The sequence below is a fragment of the Camelus ferus genome, chromosome 12 (assembly GCF_009834535.1).
Source record: "Camelus ferus isolate YT-003-E chromosome 12, BCGSAC_Cfer_1.0, whole genome shotgun sequence".
NCBI classification, from domain to species: Eukaryota; Metazoa; Chordata; class Mammalia; order Artiodactyla; family Camelidae; genus Camelus; species Camelus ferus.
The window spans coordinates 56,363,348-56,384,123 of record NC_045707.1 but is presented as its reverse complement, the minus strand read 5'-3'; the positions used below and the strand labels follow the sequence as shown (position 1 = coordinate 56,384,123).

Genomic DNA, 20,776 nt, shown 5'->3' with positions numbered 1-20,776 from the left:
TGGCCCTGACTTGAGTGTTTTTTCCAGGACATGGTTCACTGTTCTTCATTCCTGGGTGGAAGCAATCATGCTTCTTCTAAAATTAACCTAGGGAAAAAAAACCTAACCTGTGGAAAACAGATGAGCCTGGAAATAAATCAGAGGCTTGGTCTTAGTCATTCTTCCTTCTGGTAGATGAATGTCTCCCTTTCAGAAGCCATCAGAAATTACCCGCAACAAATGCAGATTTTCTATCTTAAAATTTAGCCTTCTCTTTTAAAATTTACAAATATTATCTAAGATAAACGGAAGAACCAGAGAGTGAGCTCGAGAGCGAGCATGAGCAGAGACATCCTTATTTTCCTCACACATGACTGACCTACTCAAACTGGAGGACAGAGGTTTGGGCTCCCCACAGCCCCGGGGGTCATCAGCAGAGTTGTGCTCAGCGTCCTGGGCAGGACAAGGGAAGTGGTTCATCTTACCAGCTGAAAAGTGATTTGATACAAGCAGCTTCTCCAGGATCATTGAAGTGCTAAATGGCTTTTGGAGAAATGGACTTAGAAAGCTAATTAAGATGCAATCCAGTAGATTTCCCTAGAGGTTCACTAGTAGATTTTCAAAGTGACAAAAAGGGTTGCTAAATTCCTGGAGGTATCATCTTTTGAGTAAGATTCAAAATGAAAGTGCTCACGTCGGTGCTAAAAGGCCTAATACTGGCTTATGTCCACAGCAGGACCGAACAATTGGCAAATTTTTTAAATGCTTTCATTTATGCCTCCAATAATGTAGGTAAGATTTGCAAATCAAATCTTCCTTGCTTCAATGAATTCATCTTTATTAATAAACATGAAAGCACACTTTTAAAAGTATATTTGACTTTATTGTACTCTCCATCTCAGGAAAATCTCTTACAAATATATCCCTTGTCAAAATATTACAAATTGCATGAAACATCATTTAACCATTAGAATTAAGATACTAAAAAGGGAATAACTCACTAATTTTTTAAAAACTTCTCTGTCTTTATCCTCTTCTCAGAATTATCTAATGGATATGGCCAGTTACTTTGGAGAATATGCTTCTACAGTTTTTTGGTTTTTTTGCACATAGGACCCTAGTTGTTGGAGGAGGTTATTGAGAGGATGTGACCACTGGTTGACTCCTACGTGGCCCCAGACAGCTGTAGGCTCTCTACCTGCTCCCTTGTTTTTGAAATGTACATTCTACCCACCATTCCCACAGAGGGAACAGTGTTCAAGGGTGAAGCCTTGAGAGGGCAATGTGGTGGACCATGTATGTGACCAACCCCAGTTAAAGCCTCTGTACAAATTTTTAAGATTCTGGTGAGTGGGTGTGGAGATCTACTCAACTTGCAGACACTCAAGACAAGCCTGATATGTAAATTTCCTTGCTTATTAAAATTGCTGCCTGCCAACCTCAGTTCTCACTAATAGATGAATGGAAAAGATGTAATACACACACACACACACACACACACACACACACACACACACACAAAATAGAGCACTATTTAGCCACTTAAAAAAAGATGAAATCATTCATGTATAAATGAAAAATTGTGCTCTACACTGGAATTTGACACAACATTGTAAGATGACTATAACTCAATAAAAATGTTTAAAAAAAAAGATGAAATCTTGCCATTTGTAACAATATGGATGGAACTGGAGGGTACTTTACTAAGTTATGTAAGTCACATATGGTAAGACAGATACCATATTATTTCAGTCATTGTGAAACCTAAAAAACAAACAAACAAAATCAGTGAACAAACCAAACCAAAGCAAACACGTGGATGCAGAGACCAGAGTAGTGGTTACCAGATGGGGAAGGGCAGTGGGTGGGGGGAGGGTGGGAAGGGTGAAATAGGTATGGTGACGGATGGAAACTAAATTTTTGGTAGTGAGTACGTTGTAGTGTATACAAAAGTAGAAATACAATGTTGTACACATGAAACTCATACAATGTTTAAACTAGTGTTACTTCAATAAAAAGTAAATTTAAAAAAAAAAGAAGCTGCTCTCCTACCAATTGGGGATGATCTCTTTCTTGGATCTCTCCTTGCCTGTGATTTCATCTGGGAAGCTCCTGAGGTTACAAATCAACACCAGTCAATTGAGATGCACGTAAATGAGGACAAGACCCAGGAATCTCTATAACAATTCTGTTCTCAACAATTTCCTCCAAGGCTCCTGTGCTGTCCTGGCCTGGGTCAGACCCTCTTGTGAAGCCTGCTGTGCTCAGAGGATGTGGCCCTGTATGTGTGCTGTGCAGCTGGTTCCTAGGGGAAAGCCCCAAACACAAGCCCCCTGCATGAGCACCTGTCCCCAGACTCAGGACTGATAATCTCCCAAATTCTAACTCACCCTGTGTACAGCTTGGCACTGTAGGAGCACTCAATGAACACCAGTTTAATTAATAAATGAACAATAAGGGTAAGTGGCAGAATCTAAAAAAGTGAGCATGATTGTGTCAAATTTTAAAAACAAACAAAACAAGAAGAGTCAAGAAAAGATGATGAGAATTTCCTATTTAATATGCGTTTGATGAATCATAAAATGTACAATATGCTCAAACTGGCAAAATCATGACGGTTTAGACAGATTGCAAGGGAGTCTACAGTTCATTAGCCCTACTCCCTTGTTCTCAGAAAGGTGAATTTCTAAGCTTTCCAACAGAGTGGTCTCTCATCTTTTGTAGAAAATCTTTGGGGACAGATAACTCCACATCCTCCTGAGCAGATTGACATAAAAAATTCATGGGAATAAACCTAATGGCATTAGATATAAAATTGGTGATTAATTATGGTGTCATTTTGAAACTTAGTTTTTCTTACTTTCTCAATAAATCATTTATAAGGGCTGTTTCTATTTTTATCCTAATAAGATAATTATAAATATAAAAATTAAAATCCATTTTCTTGGTAGAAATTTTGGAAAAATCTGGAAACTGAAGAGAAAAATGGACCACTTGTTTTCCTATCAGCCAGAATCCCAGCATTAAACTCTTTAACATCTTGGTATATTTCCTCCTGGATATTTTAAATTCACAAATTTAATTAAAATTAGGATTATTTACTTAGTATGTGTGTGTATGTGTAGCTATGTATCTATATACAAATATATACACATGTCTTAATTAAACATTACATCATGAACATTACTCAAGATTTTAAATAGTAACCAAACTAAGATTTTTAATAGAACTGTAGCAATGTGATATATTGTAGTGGGTTGAAGGGTTCCCCACCCCAAAAGATAGGTCCACCCAGCTCTATAAATGTGACCTTATTTGGGAAAATGTTCTTTGAAGCTGCATTTAAGGATTTCAAGATGAGATCATCCTGCATTAGGATGAGCCCTAAATTCAATGACAAGTGTCTTTATGAGAGAATAGAAGGGGAGGAGACCCAGGTAATGTGAAATTGAGGCACAGCAGTGCAGCAAGGATTGCCAGCAGCCACCACAAGTTAGGAAGAACAGAACGGATTCTCCCTAAGGTCTCCAAAAGGAACCATTCTTGCCAACACCTTGATTTCAGACTCTTGGCCTCCAAAACTGTGAGAAAATATATTTGTATCGTTTTAAACCACCCAGTTGGTGGTAAGTTGTTACGACAGCCCTAGGAAACTGATACACATGTAGCTAGACCATGATTTACTTAATCATTCCCAGACAGAGAGGAATTATTCCCATTTTTTCCCTTAGTTACCATAAATAAACCTGGAATGAGCATCCTTGACATTCATTTATTCATTTGACAAATATTTATTAAACACTTTCCCTATGTCAAATACTCTTCCAGATAATTGGAGGAACAGGACATCAGGAACATTGAGCTTCCAATGAACAACACACAGATTAAATACATACATTATAGAGGACGTTGGAAGATGTTATATGTACAAAGAAAATTTAAAAAGAGCAAAATATAGAAATTTTGTATGGAAGGGTAGAATTTCCAGTTTAAATAAGTTGGTTAGGGAAGGTCTCATTGAACAGTTAAGATGGATGAGAAGGCAGTAAGGGAGTTAGCCAGTTATCCCAGGAGTTCCAGGCAAAAGGAAAAGTCGATGTAGAAAGCCAAGTTCTGAATATATCTTTAGGATAAATTACTAGCAATGGAATCACCAAATCAAAGTGCGTGGATTTTTTTTTTAACCTCTTGATAAATATCATCTGCCTAAAAGATTGCATCAAATTATACACCCACTGCAAATGCAGACAGGTAATGACTTCTCTAAATTTCAACACTTTATATTATTGTTTTTAATTGCCAAGTTGAAAGACAAAAACAAACAAATCTTCATTGTTCAAATTTGAATTTTCTGGTGAGAATGTATTTTTTCATGTATCTAGTAACATTTTATTTTTTTTTTAAAGAAATGCCTATACTTTGAAATGTATCCTTTTTTATTTTATTTTACTTTTTGTATATATATATGTATTTATTGAAGTACAGTCAGTTTACAATGTGTCAATTTCTGGTATACAGTATAATGCTTCAGTCATACATGAACACACATATATTCATCTTCATATTCTTTTTCACCATAAGTTACTACAAGGTATTGAATATAGTTCCCTGTGCTATACAGTAGAAACTTGTTTATCTATTTCGTATATAGTGGTTAGTATCTGCAAATCATGGACTTCCAACTTATCCCTTCACACCCCTTCCTCCCTGGTAACCATAAGTTTGTTTTCTATGTCTGAGTCTGTTTCAGTTTTGTAAATAAGGTTTTTTTTTCAGACTCCACATATAAATGATATCATATGGTATTTTTCTTTCTCTTACTGGCTTACTCCACTTAGAATGACGATCTCCGGGTCCATCCATGTTGCTGCAAATGGCATTATTTTATTCTTTTTTTATGGCTGAGTAGTATTCCACTATATGAATATATCACAACTTCTTTTTTTAAACATTTTTTTAATTGAGTTAGAGTCATTTTACAATGTTGTGTCAAATTCCAGTGTAGAGCACAATTTTTCAGTTATACATGAACATACATATATAGATTGTCATTTTTTTTTTTTTTTTTTTGCTGTGAGTGACCACAAGATCTTGTTTATATTTCCCTGTGCTATACCATATAATCTCACAACTTCTTTATCCAGTCATCTGTTGATGGACATTTAGGTTGTTTCCATGTCTTGGCTATTGTAAATAGTACTGCTATGGAAATTGGGGTGCATGTATCCTTTTGAATTAAGGTTCCCTCTGGATATATGCCCAGGAGTGGGATTGCTGGATCATATGGTAAGTCTGTTTTTAGTCTTCTGAGAAATCTCCATACTGTTTTCCATAACAGCTGCACCAAACTACATTCCTACCAACAGTGTAGGAGGGTTCCCTTTTCTCCACAGCCTCTCCAGCATGAAATTTATCCTTTTTAAAATATTGAATTGGGAAAGGTTATTCTGTGATCTATAATTTTTAATATATGTTCCAAATGTCTTTTCCTATTTGAAACTTGCCTTTTAAGTTTGATTATGTTTATTTTGACATGCATACATATTTTTCAGTTCATAGTAAAATATATTCATCTTTTTCTTTATGATTCACTTTGAGGTAATGCTCAATTATTTCTGATCCCCAGGAAAAGATGAATAATCAAGTATTTTTTTCTAGTTGTTTTATAAAAGTATTTTCATCTGAATATATTTTATAATAATATAACTTTCATTTTTCATAAGATGACTAGAAACTTAAAGGTAGTTAAATTTGTTTCTTGCAAAATTCAAAACTCAAAACTCATATCTGGCAAATTTTGAAAAAGGTGTGAAAAATTCAGCAATGATAATAGTTAAAATATACCATCCTAAATCTTTATTTCAAAATTTAATTATGGCTGTAAAACCAGCACATATATTTGAGAAATATTTATTTTAAAATAAATCTTTAAATTATTCTAACATATTGTACTTTTAAAAATATTTAATTTCATTTTAAATTTATTGTTTTGTGTACAATATATATATTTATGTGTACACGTGTATATACATATATGTGTGATATATGTATTATGTGTACATGTGTATTCTGTGTACATACTATGTTTATATGTGTTTTATATATATTTACGCAGCACATAATATATACTGACAACACATCAAAATGTGGAACAAAAATGAAATGGATATACCAAGCCCAGAGTAATACAGTTACTCTGATAGAGCATTAAATTTAACACTAAGCTTCCTGGCTTAAAAAATATTTGATACAACAGAATCAGGTCTATTCTGCTATCACATAACAAGTGGCCCACAGGGCTTTTGCAACCTTTGCTTGATTGAATTACTGCCACTGAGAGGTTCAGTGAAGCATTTTTACTTCATAGTAGTCTCCATCATTCTGATATTTATAAATATCAAAGGGCAGCAGCCTGCAGACAAAAACTTCCATTGAAATAACACAGCTTTTTCAAAATATCCAATATAAACTGGCCCGTTTATAAGTTCCTACTACATTGGCCACCCCCTTTTATATTATTGTACTTGCAGTGTTTTCTAATTTCTTGCACTTCAAAGAAATGAGCACATCAGAAATGTTTAGAAGCATTCGTCACTCAAGACTTTCATGTGTTTACCTGCGCATTCTAGTATTAGAAAACTGTGTTCATGTGATCAAAAATAAGTGACAAAATAACAAATGTTTATTAACTATTTTCTAGTCATTCTCTCTGAATTTTTCCTGAGTTTGATTTTCAAAAATAAGTTTGAATTACATTTCTTATACTGCATACATTATTTCAATTTATCTTATCTGCATTATATATGTAAGTTTATGCCCCAAATTATCCTCATTCAAAAGAAAATTTAGGTTCTTCTCTAAATTATGTGACTTATGGAGGGCCTAGAAATATTTAGGCAAGTTTTGATTATGTAGGTGCAGACTTCTATTAATCAAGGTATTTTATGGAAAAAGTATTTTGAATTCTTAAATTTATTCCCTAAATCAGCACAAGAACATGTTTAAATGATTTTTAAGTCTTCACTAGTAAAACGGTACCTTGTGCTCCCTCTGCTGGCCTGAAGGAGTTGTTTAACTTTTAAAAGATGCATATATATTTGTACAGTAATCTAGCCTAGAAAACCAGAAACACTTTAAATGTTACATAATGACTTCAAGTATAATAATAACTCAAGTAAAAATAAGCATCTTGATCCTCTTTCAGATTTAAAAAATTACAGTACAATGTCATAAGAAGTGAGTATTGAAAGAATATTATCATAAGATCATGGTAATCAAAACAGTTTGAGGCAGGCACAAGAAAAGACAAAAAGTATAGAGAGAGAGCCTCCAAAAGAGTGTATTAGGAATTTAATAAATGACAGACATGACAATTTAATCAAATGGGGAATGAGGACTTAGACAATGTTATCTACCTCAAACTCTGTATACAAAAGGTAAATACCAGGCAAAATTTTAAAACTTTAAATATAAAATTCTAAATCCATACAAACACTAGAATAACGTTTTGGAAAATATCATTTCTCTAGATGGGAAAAATCTCCCTCAATAAGAGAGGAGATCGAGAAGTAATTAGGGAAACTCCCCAAGGAATGACCCCTCCCCTTCCCACCCCTGCCTCGTGCTGTGAACTACAGCTTTACTGATCAGGTAGAGAAAACCTTCTCCTCAATTGCTTTGCAGTTTCACTGGGGGCTGGCTGTGATCACAGGTGCCAGCAATACTGACTCTCAAAATAGCTTCAAAATTATTCTAGAAAAATAGTACAGTACTTTTTCCTCTACTTTGGCTGCACATTAGCATCAACTGGGAAACAAACAAACAAAAGAATAGTGTGATCGAGTTAGTTGAATCCAAATCTTGGAATAGAGGATTGCTTCATCTCTGCTAGTATGTTTTGAAAGCTCTCTAGATGATCCTGACGCAGAGGGAAGGCTGAGAACCATGAACAGGGTAGGTGCCTTAAACCTGGTACTGATGCTTTTGGTGGAACCCGCAGCACGCCTCAGCCCAGCAGCCTGAAGGAGATGAGAAGATGGTTATGCTGCCAGCTAGAAGAACATTTAAAACCTGGAACTCTAGACACACTACTGTATGTTTTTTAGTTTCCATGATTTAAAAAAAAAAACAGTTTTATTGAGTTATAATTTGGAGGCTCTTCTGAGTAATAATGCTTCTATAAACATTTATATCCAAGTCTTTGGATAAGCATATATTTTCTTTACTTTTTAAGTAGATACCTTGGAATAGGCTCACCAAATTCAATGGTAAATGTATCTTTAACTTTAAAAAAACTGCCAAATGTTTCTGAAATATCTGGACCATTTTACATTCTCACCGGTAATGTTATAGGGTACCAGGAGATAATTTTCATGAGCATTTCAGGTTTCTGCACATTTTGCAAGCAGAGGAATTAACTGATCTTTTGTTTCAGGCTATCTCTTCTTAAGTATCTTTGTATAGTGAACAGCCTTGAAAAAGCCAAGAGCATGTTCGCTTTTATTATCTAGTTTAATAAAGAGAATGTCTCCCTCTGGGGCAAAGGTCAGCACATTTGAAGATTCAGTTTCAGAAGATTCAGATTCCCTAAGCTTAGGGCGCCTCAGCTGTGATAAAACCCACTGCACACGCAGCATCCACCTGTCCCTCACCCTGTGGTAATTAGGGCTCAGGGACCCAGTGCAGTAAAATAATACTCTGGCTACTGCTATTAAGTAATAAGTTGTCCTTTGTCTCAGAGTTAGGGGTCTTGTGTCTTCTGCCAGCATCTACAAAATGCTTACAAAATAATTTGTTAGCTTTTAAGTTGGGTAGAATCTCAGACCTTTCACAGTTTTTGACAGAGGGTTCCAGTTTCTCCACATCCTCAACCCTTGGCATTTTCCCTTTTGGATTTTAGCCATTCTAATAGGTGTAATTTTAATTTGAATTTTCCTGAAGACTAAACTGGGCATCTTTTTATGTGCCTATTGCCATTCAAATGTCTTCTCTGGTGGTGTGTCTGTTCCAATCCTTACCCCGTTTTTAATTGGGTTGATTATTATTATTAAGTTGTGGGTGTTCTCTATGTATTCTGGACATGAGTCTTTTATCAGGTATGTGATCTACAAATACTTTCTCCCAGTCTGTGGCTTGTATTTTTGTTTTCTTAATGATGCCTTCCAAAGAACAAAATTTTTAATTTTGATGAAGTTGAATTTATCGATGTTTTCTTTATTTGATCACGCTTTTGTTGTTGTGCCTGAGTAATCTTTGCCTAAGCCAAGATCACAGAGATTCTGTTTTCCTCTAGAAGTTTTATAGTTTTAGCTTTTTAGGCCTATGAACCATTTCAAGTTTATGGTTGTCCTATTGGTCCAGCACCACTTACTGAAAAAATAATCCTTTCCCCATTGAATTATCTTGTCATCGCAAAAACAAAAACAGAAAAGTAATCATTTGTACGTGAGTCTATTTCTGGGCCCTATGCTATTCCATACATCCTTATGCCTATTCTTCGTCATTTGCAGCATCAAAAAGTGGGAATCTAGTTTCATGGTTTATTTGGTAATCTCTCCGCATGCTGATATTTTTCATTGTTCTATAAATTAACTACTTCCATTCATCAGTTTTATCATCAACTGATAATTTCTTCTTTCCTTTCATATTTTCTTGAGAGCTCTGATATACACTGCATAAAAAAAAAAATGGAGTCAGTCTCAGAGACTCGTTGAAAGAACTATACCAGGTAATCTTTCTAGAAACAGGCTCATGATTACAAGCCTTTGGTGTTTAAGTAGACATTGCTCTGACAATTTTCAGGGAGCCTGGAGAACTGGATTATGATTTCCAGGAGTCATTTTCATTCAGAAGCAAAATTTTCAAGAAACAGATTCAGAAAAACAGGATTTAATTACATATAATCAGATACACTAATGAGGCATATTTACTTGTGGTTATTTCTTTTGGCATACTCTTAACATTTCTAGAGATCTGTTTTCTGATGGATTCATGAGGATACATTTCATTTTTTCCCCTTTCTTATTAATCTATTTCTAGCCCTCAATTTAGTAGACTATGGTTTCGTAAAATGAAATGAAACCTTTATAAAACATCTGATTTTCATTGATCTCTAGAGTTCAGAAGTAAATGCTTTTATTGAATCTTACTATTCATGAAATTCATTTATTTCATAGATTCAATAAAAATCCATCCTTCCTTTTACCAGAACATATTTGACAAATTGATAGTGCAGCCAAGGTTCTAATAGAGTATTATACTTGATAGTAAGTCTCAGGATCTCACATATGGAACCAATATACACAAAACCCTCATAGCAAGCTGAACTGGTGTCTATAATACAAATTACAAGATCCCAGTCTGACAACTGATAAGAAAAGTCACTTCCTGTAGGCCAGGGCTCTCAGACTATTTTGGTGATTTCAAAGAGAGAATTCACCCAAATTCATAGACAGTGCAAGAAATCTTGTATAAAGAGACTTTTGTGCTTGCTTTTCTAGATTTGAAATAAAAGAGCAAATAAAGAAGGTTTTAAAAATCCAATCCTATATTCCTTATGAAATTTCTAGACAAAAATTAGTTTTTAGCCTTAATATACTCAACTCTGTATTCTCTACGAGGCTGGTGTTAATTAGCACTTCCCAGTGAGCGCATGTAAATAATGAGATTAAAACACAGTAAGACCAGCCATTTTTGTGGTTAGCCGTAATCTTTGGAGATTACTTATGATCATAAAAGAGCAACTCTTAAGAAAAATTATCTAAAATTTGGAAATAAAATGATGAGAGAGCAGTATATCCTTTCAATCTCATATTGGAATATTGAAGTTGGAGAAAGAAGAATTATTTCAATAGCCTTTTTATAGGGATAATTAATTTAATTTTTAATGATGACTGTGTTTAGCAAACAGTTTAATAGCCTTATTATAGGGGTAATTAACTTAATTTTTAATGATGGCTGTCTTTAGCAAACAGTTAACAAAATTCCACCCCTACAAGGCTGACAGCCTCTTCTATAATATATTTCTTAGAGCTTTGATGAAGGAAAGCTCAAGTATCCCTCGTTGGAGTATGGTAGGTAATTAGGTTTGTTTAATTATTTATTGTAATGAAGGTACTAGAGATTGAACCCAGGACCTCATGCCTACTAAGCATATGCTCTACTTCTGAGCTATACCCTCTCCCCCATAATATGGTAGAAAGGGGCTAAGCAGATTCATTCTAGTGTTTCTACCTTTTTTAGTCTTTGTGCTTCTTCCTTTAGAGTATATCCGCAAAATCCAGGCATTTCCACACTATAAAATGTAAGTTATTGATGAGTCCAGGCTTCAGCTAGCCCACTTATCAGGTTATTAATGACTTTTCACATGCTTAAGCCAATATATTAAATTTCATATTCTGGGTGAATGCATCCATGACAAAGAATTCAAGCCAGTTATGCCTTGTATTTTATCCTCCGTGGTCTAACGCCTTAAAATCCACTCCCTCCCACACACAGTCTCTATAATTTCTTGCACATACAGGTTGGAGAGATCTGACACCCTTTGGGTGTGTGGGCCATCTCCTCTTACAGCAATCATTGTACTTTTCATCTGTGCTCGGTCCAGAAGCAGTGATGGGTGTCTTGTGAGGGGAATTTGTGAGGCAAGTGCAGTCATTAAAAGGCTTACATACAGAATAATTTTTTCTATTTGTCTTATAATTGAGTGAATTGATGGTAGGAGTGGGGTGAACATGAGTTCTCAGCTTCATCCATGCTGCTTAAATGTCCTTTTCTCATGATTTACAACTCTACCCCTTTGCCACTAATACTTTTCTATCAGTGTAAGAGACCTAGTGGGCTTGAGAATTGTTTGAGTTAGAACTCTTGAAACCCTCAGAATTGGACCCTGGACTTGGTTCTCACCCGTATCTTCCCTCTGGCCATAGGAAATGAGGGACTCCTTCAAGACTTCCTTTTAAGCTTTTTAATTATCCATGCCAGATATTTTTTGTTTTCAATTGCTCATTTTCCTTGTACACACTCTCTCAGGGCCATCAGAAGGAACCAGGTGACACCACAAACTTTATAATCAGTTTTTGCCACAGCAACTGAGTTTTAAGTTCACTTGAATTCCCAGTGCTGTAGGCTGCGTGTATACTTACTTCCTCACATGCTAACATCAGTGATCATTTGAGTAATCATAATGTCACCGCATGTCGGGGATTACCCATGTTCATTTCTCCCCAGCGCTCCTCAAATATGTGAGCAGTCCGGTTCCCGAATTTGTAGCCTCTGCTTCCTGAGGCTACTTTGGGCACCAGTTATTGCACTAGTCAAGGTCCTGGAAGGAAACACGTGACTTAAACTTGAGAAGAGGTTCATAAGGAAATTATTTACACGGGTATAGGGAAGGTGTAGGGAAATCACAGGATATGATATGATATCATTTCCAAGTTCTTACCCCTCCAATCCTACCCTTAGGACTTCATTTCACTGTGTCACACAAAATACCAATTTGGAAGTCATCCAAGATTATTCCTTTTCTATTATATCCCACTTTCAATTAATTAAATACCAAGTCTTAAATATACATCTAAAATATCTTCTCTTCTCAACAACATTGTTCCTACCTAGTGGCATCTTGGTCCAGTTCTTACAAAATCATTAGAATTTTAGTATAACATAAGTTGCATATACAGGAGCTGCAGGCTAAGACGTTAAAGAAATGAGAAAGAACTAGGTCATGGAGAAGTTCATTGCCATGATGAGAAGTTCGTTTTATTTCATTTATAGCAAAAGGAAAAAAATGGGGATAGCAGAGTCCTGTATATTTTTATATTATTGTGCTGTTGCTGTTGAACACTCAACTTGAGAAAATGCATTAATACAACATCAGCACAAAAGACGTGAATTTTATTATGTAGCACATCCCATTATAGCACTACAAAGAGAATCAGGAGAAAAAGCAGCTATAAACATCCAGCTGCAGAGTTTAAGCAGCCTCATGCTGTGACTTTAGATAATGCAAATTTTATGTTCTCATCTCCTCTTAGGAAACAAAATGAATTATATTAAAGCCTATTCTATATTATAACCTGGAAATTAGAAACTTTAACACAATTCAAAGGACATATAGGCTTGGTTCTTTATTTTGATCAGTATTACTGGGGAAATATTAAGCTGTAGTACATGAGATGGAGAGGGCCGACCTATTTAACCGGCTCCCTATCTCAACTACAGTACCATTTATTAACTATAAAGTCTCAGGATTGAAACATGTCCATGTTTCTTTCTTCCTAGACTATATTGCCTATTTATTTTGTATTAACAATAAATAGTATAATATAATCTGTACCTATATTAACTATAAAACGAGAGGGTAAAGTATAACAATTGGTCGTCTACCTGTGCTGTGGGAACATTTGTTAATATAAACTGTGGATTGCTATAGTACTTGCAAATTAAATATGAGCTAAATTCATGGATCTTACTTATTACATAAGAGATTCTTCAGGCCAGACAGCTTTTACCAGTTGTGTAGCTTTGGTTCAGAGGAGATATCTATTAGAAAGAAAGAATATATGTCCCAAGAAAAGGACACATCAAATCTCAGGATGACAGCTGGACTTTCCTGTTATTCTGAAATTAATCATTGCATTGTTAATGGTTCTTTATATGCACAGGATGGGGAAAAATTGGACTTAAGAAATAGAGTCCAGGCCCCTAGTCTCCCTATATCTCTGGCCATCAAACCCACATTCTTAGGTTCCTCAATTTGGCTTTTCTTTTCTTTTTTTTTTTTTTTTAAGATTTAAGGCACTTCAAATTCCAAAATATCATTTTGAGCCCTAATGTTAATTGCTTAAGCCAAACAAATTTTTTTTTTTTTTTTTTTTTTACTGAAAGCATATTTCCTTTTCTGGAAGATCTGAATAAGATGGAATCTCCTACAGAACTGAGAGTTTCTAAAAGCATACTACAATATATCAGGATATTACTGAAAATGAATATAGAAATTATTTTGCATCATGTTTTTGGAGCTATTTTTCCATGTTTTTTGCAGTCAATTGCATGAGTGATTTTTTTTTCTATCTCCCATTTGAACTACCATTTCAAATTAATTAAAATAAAATATCCTTTCTTAAAAATGGTAGTAATTATTATAGCTTTATGATAATGTAATTAGAAACTTTCATCTTTCGATAAACCTATGTAAAGGTTGGAAAAATAATCATATCTTTTCACTTTCAGATCTGGAAGATATATAATACTATTTTTCTATGTTTTTCTTTCCACTAAAATTGAATATAAAACTCTAAAAGAGTTTTTTAAAAACTTAAAAGGGAGTGCTTTGCAATATCCACCAGATATATATTTACAGTGATAGTTAAAATGCTAAAACTTCCAAAATACTTAGTTTACATGAAATGTGATATGAAGTTTTATATAGATATTGTATATAGGATACAGATCTGTAAAGAAAATTTTATTCAAAAAATTTTAAAATTTATATACATAAATTTTGTTACATTGTTCTTTAAGATTGTCATAATCTAAAAGGCAATAATTTACAATTAATTAGAAGATTATGGCTCAACACTATATTAAATATTGTTCAACTATAAATCATTAATATATTGATTTATTAAACTATTTAATGATATAAAAATATCTGTAATATAGTAAGCAGAATATATATACTGGGAAGATGTGTACCAATGCATTAGTAGTTCATAATTTTACACAATTTTCCTTTATAAAAAATATTATTTCATCTGAGTCTAATATTTAGGAAAAATATAATATTCATTTACCTATGCATTTTAAAGTGTACTGCTACTCAGCTTATTCTTTAGCAGAATTAATACTGTGCAAAATTTTTTTGCCCACCAGATAGCTAAGAGAACCCTTTTGTATATATATTTGATACTGGAAAATAAGAAAAGGCAAATATTATTTGCTATTCTTTAAATTTTTTTGAAACATATTATATGTGAGTTTGATAACTTTTGAATATCTTTTCTTCATTTCTGTAATTGTAAAATTAATCCCTGGTTTAAAAGAAACTTTCATCAAATAAGTAATGAATATCATTCCTATTTGGAAACAAGGTGCTTGAATCAACTGAAGTTCAGTGTTGGGAATTTTTTTTCACAAAAATGATTTTGAGGAATTTAATTTGGGTGACTACTATTCTTTGTATGAAATATATGAAGCTTGACTTGCATATCAATTAATTTATTGCATTTGATTAAGGGGTTATATTACAAAGAATGTTAATTTCCTCAATGGAAAATGGAAATAATAATAGTGTTTATCAGAGGATTCTTAAGGGGATTAAATGAGATAATGTATATAAAGATCTTGGTAAGTGTTGAACAGCTGACCATATTTTATTAGAAAGATGGCTGAATCAATATGTAATATGTCAAAGAAAAAAATGAGATATTCAGTATTAAAATAATTAAAATAATAATTAGGTCACTTACTATCAGTTACCAGTCTAAGTGCTTTACATGAAATAACTTGTTCACCCACTTAAATTATCATATGATTTACATATTATTTCAGGTCTGTGATCCTTTACCTACAATTTTGAAAGGCAAAAGTCTCTGAAAACTGTGTTCTTTTTTCCACACAGGCAGAAATCTGACCTGAATTGATAAGAGGCTGTTTATATTCCTGAATTATCTCTTAGTTTGAGTACTTATTCATTTTGCTGCAACTTTAATATTTTAATATACTGCTTGAGACACCACTGGGACTATTACATAAATATACAGTATTTGCACTGCATTACCTATCTAAAATGCAAAACATTCTGAATTTGAAAGACCCTTGGACCCAAGGGTTTTGGAAAATAAGTTATGAACCTATATTATCATGCTCATTTTACAAATAGGTAAACTGGGGCACAGAAGCAGTAAATTATTTTGCAATATCACATAGCTTGTAAGTAGAAATGTGATTTATTTCATATAAACATTTCATATGTTTTTAAGTGTTTTCTCATCATTCTTTCCTTTTCTACTGACTCCAGAGTCTCAGACATGGAATGTTGGATGGACATCCATAGATGTGTGTCATTTTTAAAAGAAAAAAAAACTAGCTAAGAAGTCATTTTGTATTCTAGAGAGGACATTGTACTGGTCAACCCAGGAGAGTCAGTTGAGACTAGGACATTAATTTATTTGAATATGTACATGTCATGGTTACTCTAAAGGGGTGCAAAATTCTGTGGCAGCATATACTGTCCAAAAAAACCCCAAAAAACTCACTGTGGATTACCATATAATAAGCAGTCTGAAGTGTGAAATTACAGAGCAAGCACAGTTTTCAAAGGGCTTAAATATCTGTCTTGATTAAAATTTCACAGATGGATTTTTCTAGAGTTATCCATAGAGCATCTTGGGGTAGCTGTTAAGAAACTGAGTTTCTGTTTCTAGCTTGGAAACCACATTGTTGTGTGACCTTGAGTAAATAATTAAGCAGCATTTTACTTCATATATTCCCATTTCTAAATTCTAAATTGTATTTAGAATTCTGTTTCTCTGAAATCTCAGTGAAATAAATGGACATAAGTACCAATTGAGCCATTTTGAGAAGCATTTTTTACTATTTCAATGTGTTTGTCCCACAAACTGCCTGGAGCAGTTTGCCCCATTCTCACAGTATCAGAAGCCAAACTCGGAATTGTCATCTGCAGCGTGTCCCAAGAGAATACTTAAGCCAGTTCTCCAATTCTTTAATAGCTTTTATAAAAGTAGCAAAACAATGATAATTTTGTAATCACAACTCTAAACATAGATTCTATCCTTTCAGTCAAATTGAAAACATGTACATTGATAATTCAAACATATTTATTTCTATCACACTTCACATAAATTACTAATGTTTCCCAGCTTCAGCCATTTTGGGGACAGTAGAATACTGCAAACTCTTGAACTATTTTAATCAAAAGCAAAGAGCTATTCTCTCCTTTCTCACTAGTTTAGTGGTTTCTAATTTCAAGAATACATATTCCGTTACTGCTAAAACCTCTTATGTACACAAAAAAGTCATCATGACTCCTGTGGATAGCTCACGGATGAGGCCTCTAATGCAAAAACATTCCTATTAAATCAAAGAATATGGATAAGCTTTTAGAGTTGATGATAGAATATACACCCTGTGAAGCATATAGAAATGTCCAGAATTATAAATTGTGTTAATTCGTATTGCAGAATACATCTCAAAAAATAATTTTAAAGGGCCAGGCATGGGTTGCCGTAAACTGTAAGCCTCTCTTCTCTGATTCAAAACTTAGATTTATCTGTTTTATTAATTTGTTAATAAAGTACATCACAAATAAATTTGCTTGGAAAAGCAGACTGGGGGTAAGATTTATGTAATAGATGAATTTAGCAATAGTTTATCACTTTTTAATAAAGGAAACAGTTATTGTGAATGTTTACAATTGAAGATGATACATTGATGCCACACCAAATTATATGCAGATTGGGAAAAAAGAAGTCCAAACTTCTCTATAAGCAAGCATAAAATGCAGGCCACAGAAATATGCTAATGTTTTTTAAACAAATTCAGATTTTCATCTACATTTAAAAAGCACAAAAAGTCACCTACTGCTATGGTAATTAACTCAAGACAATTTTTAAGACTTTCTCCTAAGGATGGCAAAAGGGAGTGGATGGTATTAAAGATGACTTGACTTTTTCAACTTCTGTGAACTATTAGTGGCCTATTTAGATGTAAATCAAAGAAACTCAACAGTTTTCAACCCAAGTCAGATCCTTCCACCAGTTTCTCTATTTCTGCTATATTAGTATTATATATATATTATGTATAATAAAATAGTATATGATAAAATAATTTTTAGTATGTTTATACATAATAAGAGACCAAATATAAGGAGGCTCTCATAGGAAAAATTCGAGGGGAGAAGAAATGGAGTTAGGTCTTCTATAACCACGAATCATCTTTGTTCCTTATTACAAAAACTGGGTCTCTCAGAGATGTCCATTGGAGGGCTATACCTGGATTTGTGGGTTAAATAAGCCCTGGGCTAGGTGCTTATTTTAGGCTTATACCATCAAAGCACCTCTGCTTTATATGTAATTCCCCTAATTTGGGATTATGGAATTTGGCTGCCTCTGCTTTGTATGTAGTGTACCCAAGAGGTCTGAGTTCATCAGTCCCTTCTTGTGATTACCCCTCTACCCTAAAGGAGAAAGTTTGACCAAAAGGAATTCCATCTATTCTAGCATAGAATCGTCATTTGAGTGTCACTGTATATCGGAGGTTCAGCAATAGAGCTGATTCATTAAGATGCCAATTTTCTGAAACCTATCCAGCTGTGTTGTATTGTCATAAAACACAAACACAAGTAGAAATTTTCCTTGAACCAACCAATCCTTCCAGCCAGTGATGAACTGTTTTTGGTGGTTGGAATATTGCTTTGCCTTCACTAATGTATTCTGTACAATCTGCAAATCTGACATAAGGTAGGCTAAATTTCTAAGCCTATATCAGTTAACAGGTAATACATGCAATAAGCCCTAGTTTCACTAACCCATTATAGGGAAGAAGTTACTCAAAATCAATCCTTGGGAAACTTGCACTAATGACTCTTGGTATTATATCTTACTATCATTTTTGTACTTTTTTTTATCTCTTGAACATTGTTGAAAGTGACATGTTTATGTTGGTCATTATCTATTATTTTTTTTAGCCTCCAAAATTGAGACATAACAAAAGCTATCCCCACTTAGACCCCATGAGCTGTGTGGTTTTTGATCAGGTAAACTGGGCTTCCAGAGAAACACCGGAAAGGTTTCCCAAACCTCATGTGGACCATAGTCACTGAGGACTAGAGCAATCACAAATGCCTGCATAATAACTGGAATCACAAAATACTGGTAGCATGGAGATATCTTGTGTATATAAATAAGAAGTTCTCATATACCCAACCATTTTTTGCACTAAATGCAATTGCAAATGCACAGGCTAACTGTAACTATGTATTTTGAATATACCAAGAACTGAATACATGTGGTAGCTCACAGCAAAAAAAAATATGACAATGAATATATGTTTGTTCATGTATAACTGAAAAGTTGTGCTCTACTGGAATTTGACACAACATTGTAAAATGACTATAACTCAATAAAAAATGTTAAAAAAAAAAAACTGAATACAGTTAAACTCAAATGTGCCGAGAGAAAACAATGATTTTGTGATATTTGGGTTAAATGACCAAGAATATATGAAGAGAACAGGACAATATTACAGAAAGAGAATGATTGTTTTAAAGAAATTCATTCAGCTGTGTCTTCTTTTGTCTACCAGGCATTAGCTGTATATTCACTGTCATCCCCTTGGTTCAGAGTTCTTGGGAAAAGTGATTGCTTGAAATTCTCTGCTTCTGGAGACTTTTTTGAAGTGGCCTCAGTTTAAGTTCTCATGTGAGTGGAAATCTACTGATTTGGGTTGGTAGTTTGTTTGCACTGTGACACATGAGCCCATAGTTACAGGAATAGATATGGTGTTCAGTGATGCTGAAAAGCATTTCCATGTTGATATGTGTTATGGGTTGAATTATGGACTCTAAAAAAAGATACACTGGAGTCCTAACCACCAGGACCACGGAATGTGACCTTATTTGGTGGTTTGATCTTTGCAGAGTAATCATGTGGAAATAAGGTAATTAGGGTGAGTCCTAATTCAATATAAGTGGTGTCTTTATCATAAGGGAAATTTGGGGAAAAAAAGACATGCACACAGGGAGCACCACAGGTGAAGACTCCCTTGGCTGCCACATGCCAAGGGACCAGGGCTGGGAGAGACCTGGAGCAGAGATCTTTCCCTGGTGCCTTCTCAGAGAGCATGGTCCTTCCAACACCTTGACTTCAGACTTCTAGCCTCTATCCGTTTGATGGCCAATTCTGTCTTTCAGAAGGTTGATGTGATTGCTGTGAGTCAACCATAGCTGGCCTAAATTGAGACAATTATCCGTCTGAAGGTTTGATGGGAAGGGACATCAGCTTGGTCAGGAGAGAAGCATCTCATACAGCTGGTGTGGTAAAGGCTACTCATTTAGCACACAGCACTGCAAGGGCATTGCTGTTGGCTTTCCGTCTGCCAACGTGCTTCTATGTTAACAACCACCGTTTCCTTGTGAGTTTTGAATAGCTTCCACTAAATCATTGATATCTTTCCCGTAGTTAGACTATCTGAAGAGGTCACAAATCCTCTAGGTTTCAAGACATCTCAAAATCATGAACAATTATAAAAACATATCTTTTGTCTTTTGCTACAATAAAGGTTTCAGTCAGAGCTATTTAATCTGCCACCTGGGAAGACTGAATATTATGTAATGGAGCCACTTAATGGCTGCATTTTTCAGTACCCACAACAAAAGAGGATGCCTTTATAATTTCCAAAATAAAATCTAAAAAGTGTATTAAGTCAAGATTAACTAAAAGGGGTTCTGGAAGATCAACCCTGGGCATGCTTTCCTTATTTATTACTGCTATAGTCACGTGTTTCCCCTTCATCCTGAAAAGGGAATCAAGTTGCAAGAGCAAGGTTTGAATTATGTTAAATAGTGATATGTAAAAGAGATGATGTGAGAGCCTCATAAATGGAAAAGTTGCTGGTAGAGAAATTGTGAGTGTTGCCTAAAAGGATTGCTTCAGCAGGTGCAAACCACAGAGTCAGTGAGACGCAAATAACATACTGGTGGAAGTTTCAACCAGTTTGGCAGCTGCAGCCACCTCTTGAAAGCATAGAAATTGTGCCTCCATTCTTAAACCAGGGA

The 20,776-nt window shown here is 34.5% G+C and overlaps 1 protein-coding gene across 3 annotated transcripts in view; it reads right to left on the bottom strand.

The window, feature by feature from the left end:
- Nucleotides 1–20,776, bottom strand: part of CCDC59 (coiled-coil domain containing 59) — a 41,014-nt gene that overhangs the window by 8,907 nt on the left and 11,331 nt on the right. The window contains exon 5 of one of the 3 annotated variants that reach the window (XM_032493829.1): nucleotides 7,617–7,997. The exons of the other annotated variants lie outside the window; for them this stretch is intronic. Within the exon in view, the coding sequence (XP_032349720.1) occupies nucleotides 7,782–7,997 (216 nt within the window). The 3' untranslated portion in view covers nucleotides 7,617–7,781. Of the gene's footprint in view, nucleotides 1–7,616; nucleotides 7,998–20,776 lie in introns of those variants that run through there. 3 annotated transcript variants of the gene reach the window in all.